Source organism: Phascolarctos cinereus, unplaced genomic scaffold, assembly GCF_003287225.1.
Source record: "Phascolarctos cinereus isolate Bilbo 61053 unplaced genomic scaffold, phaCin_HiC Scaffold_2;HRSCAF=192, whole genome shotgun sequence".
Lineage (NCBI taxonomy): Eukaryota > Metazoa > Chordata > Mammalia > Diprotodontia > Phascolarctidae > Phascolarctos > Phascolarctos cinereus.
The window spans coordinates 349,381,783-349,388,519 of NW_027555625.1; the positions used below are offsets into that span (position 1 = coordinate 349,381,783).

At 45.9% G+C, this 6,737-nt stretch overlaps 1 protein-coding gene across 1 annotated transcript in view; it reads right to left on the reverse strand.

The window, feature by feature from the left end:
- RAPGEF6 (Rap guanine nucleotide exchange factor 6) overlaps positions 1-5,730 on the reverse strand; it is a 219,978-nt gene extending 214,248 nt beyond the window's left edge. Inside the window, 1 exon segment of the mRNA XM_020991169.2 lies at positions 5,180-5,730. Within this exon segment, the coding sequence (XP_020846828.1) occupies positions 5,180-5,248 (69 nt within the window). The 5' untranslated portion in view covers positions 5,249-5,730.
- Positions 5,731-6,737: the final 1,007 nt, after the last annotated feature.

The following is a 6,737-nucleotide window of genomic DNA, read 5'->3' on the forward strand; positions in this document are numbered from 1 at the left end:
CAAAACAAATTTGTTTAGCCCCAAAGTACAAACATAAACTGAATGCAACCAGCCAATCTTCTTTCAATAAAAAGTTAACATACAGATAGCAATCATCATTAACTGTACAAAGTTTGATAATCTTTCAGCCATGAAACTGAATGTTTTTAGTGGCAAAAAAGTTTTTTATTATTTGACTTTTCAGAATTCAGCATTCAGAGAGTTCAGGGTGTTTTGCATGCAAAGGGCTTAAAAGCATATGAAACTATTTAACCTCTTTAAGACTATGACATGTGCAACAAAAGTCATTTTTTCCTGTTAATTAAAATTCACAACACTCCATATTCCTTAACCCTCTTACCCCCCCTGCTACTCTTTCCAGTCTGCAGTTCTCACTTGACTAATCTCCCTAACTTCTCAAGCCTTTATATTTGCACATAATCATAAACTGATGCCTTCACAAACTAACACATCTAAAACTTTAAACCAGAAGAGTAACCAAGTGGCAGAATGGTTAAGAATTATGTTAACTTCTATTTCCTTCTATATGTATGGGAAAAACAGTACGCCTGGCTTATCAAATATCTGAAAAGAGAAAAATAAAGACAGAAGGAAGCAACTGCTTGTTTCCCCAAGATAGTAGAGCATGTTTGAAAGCAGAAGGAAAGGAGTCAGCAGAGGAGGGAAACAGAAGAAGATAAATTGAAGGAAAGAGACAAAATGATTGATCCTCTGAAGTTAAAAAAAAAAAGAATATAAATAAGATCAAGGTAGGAAAACTCACACTCAACTGCAGATTACAAGGCCCCCTACAGCCCTTTATACAAGTGAATAATCAGACTAACAATTTTCAAAGAGAAACAATGATTTAGGTAACTGGCAGGACAAAGACATGAATATTATAAACAACCAATTTATATTTAAGACAACAGTACTAAGAAATAGTAGGAAAAAAGATTTGGCTTTAGAAAGAAAAAATATTTATTGTGACATTGGAGAGGATGAAAATATAAGTATCCAACAGAGACAAGAGAATTCACACCAGATGGTCTTCTTAATAAAGTTGGTCATGAGGACATTTGCTGCTTGTAAGGAGAGAAAGTGGAGCTGAGAACTTGAAGAGAAGGTCTGGGACATAAGTAAAAAAAAAAAGAATTACTGAGTTGCATAAGTTAAATAAATTGGGTTGCATGAACCTATAGTGAATCAAGGTTTGCTAAACAAATTTGTTTTGTATTGAAGAGCTATCTTGAATTCAGCTTTGTTCACCAACGGTATTCTTTGAAAGCATAAGCATAAAGCAGACTATTCGGAGTGACTGTCTTAAGGATCATGAGCAGCACTAAGAGATGGACACAAATTCTCTGCTGATGGAGCTTTTGGGGAAAACAATTTAGGATTGTGTTGTATAGGCCTCTGGTTGCAGCCCTAACATTCTGCCTCCTCAAAACCAAAGAAGACGCACCTTCAGGAAGGCAGCAGCCCCTCAGCAGAGAAGCAGAGACTTGCCATTAACTCTCCCAGATGAGGCTCCCAGAGAGGGAAGAGTCCGCCCGGTGGGACAGGGAGCACTAAGAAGCTGGTAGCACTGGAGCAGCCTACATGAAGTGGTTCAATGACCTCTTAACCACTTTACTACAGATGACCGTGGCCAATGATGAAGATCACTGAGGGTGCAAACAGTGTCATTATTTGCACTATACTACTCATGTTCCTACTGCTTCTCCTTTTTAGTGTCTTTATTTTTACATGGGAGATGCACTGTGAACTGCACTCAACATCACTTACTACATAACAGGCCTAGTATCCGGTCCTCCCAAAGCACAGAGGGCAAAGCTGGGATTTCTGCTCTTTTCTATCCTGCAAATTCAATCACCCTGGTCCTGCACTACTTTAAGTGAAATTCATATTGTCTTTTTTTCCTTTCTTTCTTTTCTTTTACCAGTGCTAATTTCCTCCTCCAGTGCCATCTATTCCAGTATTCTTCCAGCCTCAAAGTGAGGACTGTCCACTAAGGCCATTTAAGACTTTGCCATCAAAGGCTGGACTGTTCTAGGAGCAGAATCTTGCATGTAGGGTAGGCTAGGTTCTTTTCCCTAAAAGGCAGAAATTCTGATCCTGAAACTGAACTGGTCCAGGAAGCTAAAGTCTGAGCCACTGACACAGCTTCCTGGTCACCTGTGGCATAAAAGGCCAGCCCAAAAGAAAGCAGCTCTCAGACTTTGAAGACAGCCCACTGCTGTATGACTTACTATATTCAACACACCCTGGTGAGCAGACGTGTTTCCATGTGGAAATGAAGGGAACTAAGACTGAACTCTTGCTGAGTTCTGTGCTACAAACAAGTAAACTTCCTTTTGTTAACTCTTAGTCTACAAGTATCTCATTTCATTCTAATCTCAAAACATGAAGCACCAGAACAGCTTGAATAAGGTCCAGCAAAAATGAATCAAAATCTCCAACAAATTAAAATTATGGATCTCCCTTAGAGAACTATGTAAATGGCAGTGGAAGAACACATGAGAATAAAAGAGACAGAAGTTTACCCACTGTGGTAAACTTTAAAGCACTTTATAAATGCTAGTTACCATTATTATAGCCCCAAAGATAGAAAAGTAAGACATGCATTGTAATCTACTACTGGACAGAAAACCTTCCCCAAGTCTCTCCCCATTCCAATTTATCTTCCACATAGCTGTCAAGAAGATTTTCCTAAAGTGTAGGTCTAACCCTCAACTCTGCTTACTGACTTGCCTAGCTTCCTTTCAGCTCCAACCAAAATCCTATGGGGGGGGTTGGCAGCAATCAGGGTTAAGGGACTTACCCAAGGTCACACACCTAGTGTCAAGTGTCTGAGGTCACATTTGAACTCAGGTCTTCCTGACTCCAAGGCCAGAGTTTTATCCACTGCACCACCTAGCTGCCCCTAAAATCCTATCTTTTACAGGAAGCCTTTTCCAACCCCTCTTAATTCTAGTGGCTTCCCCATGTCAATTATTTCCTTAAGGCAGGGACTGTCTTTTGGCTCTTTTTGTATCCTCTGCACAGTGCCTGGCACATATCAGACACTTAATAAATATTGATTGACTGATATCACTTCCATATTCAAAAAACTTCAGCTGCTCCCTATTACCTTTAGCATCAAATATAACCTCTTTTCCTTGGCATTTAAATCCTTTCACAATCTATTTTTACAATCTATAATCTAGCCATAATGTCTTATTTGCTGTTCTTGACAGATGATTGTCTCTCTTCTCACTTCCCATTCCTCTGACATGCAAGCAACCCTTGGCTCAAAAAATCTATTCAATCAGAATGCAAGTTTTTGCAATTTCCAAGCTAAGAAAGGCTTCAAATATAGGCCTGGTGATAGAGCCCTATGTAAGCTAGGCTAAGAACCAGCCTAGCTAAATACAGAGATGATTATCTGGGTGATGAATTTTTCAGTTTGAGAAATTTCTGAAAACCACCTACTTAGACAGGAACTGCATGGATCCTTAAAGTATTGAAATTACAGAATCACAGACTTAAGAGCTAGAAGGGATATTGGAGGCCACCTACCCCAAATCTCCCCCATTTTACAGATGAGGAAACTGAGGCTCAGAGAGATGAAATGATCTGGTCCAGATCACAACAGCAGGATTTGAATCCAGGTCAGTCAGTCAATAAGCTCTTAATAGAGCCTACTTTTGTGCCAGGCACTGTGCTCAACATTGGTCTCTCTACCTCTCAAGTCTGTGTTCTTTCCACTATATAACACAAGAGTTAAGTACACAAATTATTTCAGTATAAAAAGACAAAAGACGGCAAAAATCAAAACACTGTCTACTACAATGCAAGTTGTACAGCAGACTTCTAGAAAACCTTAAGACTAAAACACCTCAACTTGATTGTATTACTTCTTAAAAACAAAAACAAAAAACTTGAAATCTGCATTCGGGTAAAGCAGATGGCAAATTTCCAAACAAAAGGTACAACTGCCTGCAATTCGTCTCTTGACAAGTTTCATCACCAGCTCAAAGGTTACATAATTTAACAGAAAATGCATTGAGGTCAGTGTTCAACTACAGAAACTGTTTAAAAAATATTTTTTTAAAAATACTTTTAAGGGGCAGCTAGGTGGCGCAGTGGATAGAGCACCAGCCCTGGAGTCAGGAGGACCTGAGTTCAAATGTGACCTCAGACACTTGACACGTACTAGCTGTATGACCCTGGGCAAGTCACTTAACCCCACTGCCTAGCTAAAAAACAAAAACCTTTTAAAACACTATGAGAGCCTTATTTAAGTAATTACTTAATTTCAGGTTCATTTCATGCTTCAAGGAGTCTTAATTTTTTGGTTAATTCCTTGTCACCTGCCTGCACAATTTCATTTAGGAAAAGTATGATACTTCACCTATTCTGCTTCTCAAAGCTGCCCAAGATTTCTGTCAAAAGTACATTTAGGGATTACAGAAAAATAGGAAATGACTGGAAGTAAAGAGAGCAGCTGCTCTGAAAGAGAAATGTCACTTACATTACAAAAGGTAACCTACTGAACTGACTCAATTTCGAGAAAATATTCCAAGTTGGACACAGAGAAAGATCAGGGAGGCGCAAACCATCTAGCTAAAGGTATGCTGCCAAAATTGAGACTTAACCTCAAGTAAGCCACTGTAGATCCAGGGGTCAAGTTTCAGGACCGTGCCTTGTGGCAATCTGGCAATGTGTACGAGACACCCGGGGAGCAGGTTCCTTTTGTGTGAAGTGTCCACAGCAGTTGTTGCCATCATTGGGACAAACGCAAGGTCAAAGTGTCTCGTCCAGCGGGTCCCATCTCCAGAAAGGTGGCACCCAAACCATCATCCTCTCGCCGCTATGTGCCCAGACTACCCAGGGCGGCCCAAAGCCCCCTGTCACCGGGGAGCTCTGACTGCTTCATGACCGCCGGGCCGGGCGCTGACAAGTCTCGAATACTACTTTTCAATCATTTGCACCGACGCCCCGGCCAAGTGGGACCCCGCGCCCCGGGGCGGCGCGGGCGTTGAGGGCTGGCGGGGCGCCCCCAGTTATACCAATCCCTACTGCCCCCAGGAGTGCTGCCCTCTGAAAAGTTGTCAGGACAAGCCGGCCAAGCTCCCCACTCCTCGCCGCCTCCACCCCGCCCCGCCTAGCGCAGCTTCCTGCTCCGGCGGCCCGGCCGGAGCCGGGGCTCGCTCACCTCCGGGGTCCTTTCGGGGGGCTTTTTCCTCAGAGCCTGCTTGGCGCTGGGGTCCACGGGCGAGTGCATTCTTTCTCCGGGCGCGCGGGCTCCGGGGCGCGGCGCGGGGCCCCAGCCTTGGGGCCAGGGGCTCGCTGGGGACCCGGCGGCAGTGGCCGGGGTCGTCCGCCCTCCGCAGCCCACGCGGCGGCGGCCCCTCAGCCCGGAGGGGCCCGCGGCGGGGCCCGGCGGCTCATGGTCCCCGACACGGCGGCGCGGCTGAAGCCGGGACCGCCGCGAACCCAATCGTCTGCGCGGGGGCGGTGAGCGGAGTGGAGCTGGCGCCCGTGACGGGCGCGTCCGGTCCCTTCCCGCCCAGGCCGAGCTGGGGCCTCCGTAACTTGCTGCTAGGTTCTGGCCAACGAGTGAGTCCTCTCGGCCAATGCTGCCTCACTACCCTGTCCCGCTCCCCCAGCACTATACGCGGCGCGCGCGCGCCCACCTCGCCAAAGCTGACGGCCGGGGCACGCGCCGCGCGAGGACCCGCGCCAGCGCACGCTCACAGGAGAAGGCGACGATCAACCCGGGGGCGGAGCCGAGGCTCATTGGGCGGGACTCGACGCTCTGCCTGGGCGGGGCAGGGAAAGGCAGAGCACGGCAGGGCCCCGCGGGCCTCACTCTCCGCCCCCCTCCCCGATAAAATCTCGCGAGCCGTTTTGCGGCAGACTCTCGGAGCTGCAGATAAGCCCCTCCTCTCGCCCGGAACGGATCCGCAGGTTTTGTCTAGGCTCGCTTCGGTCTTTCTCCCCACCTGATGCTTCTTGCACGTTTCCTGGCTTGGGGGGCTCTAACCTTGTTGGGTCCCGACAGGTCCGAGTGTTAGAGCCGTAACAGCGCGTGCAGCTGTCCCGGTGTGCGCTGACCGCTCAACACTGCTCAAACCCAGGGCACTTTACTAATGCCCGGGAGAGGCAGCGGAGCCTACGATGATAGAAAGCAGACTTAGAGCCAGGAGGAGGGGGGTTCGAGTTCGCTTTGAGACCCTAGGCAAGTCTACAATCTCCTCATCTGTAAAATGGTAATGATAATACGTGAACTACTTTCGAAGAGTACAAAGCATTTTCTAACCTTAAAGTTCTTCGTAAATAGGAGTTCTTGTTATATATAAACAAAGCGGGGGGAAGGAGGGGGGAGAGGAGAAGTTCCGTAACTTCCTCAGAGATTAGGAAAAGCTTCCTGGAGGAATTATTATTTGCCAGGGCGATCTTAGCCCTCATTTATTCAATTATCATAGTTAAAAGGACTCCGAGAGCATCTCCAGCTGCCTGCTAGATAGGCATCTCCACCTGGATGTCTCCTGAGTATCTCAAACTGAACAGATTTAAAACCAAAGCTGATTTTTTCCGTAAATCCACCCCCAGTCCCCTCCACACTTATAAATTTCACCACTATATGAAAGGCAGCATAACAAAATGGAGAGAGCACTGGATTTGGAATCAAAGGATCTGCTTTTAAAGTCTTGCTCACCACTTTCCTATGTGTGTGACCTTGGGCACGTTACTTCAAGGATTCACAGAAT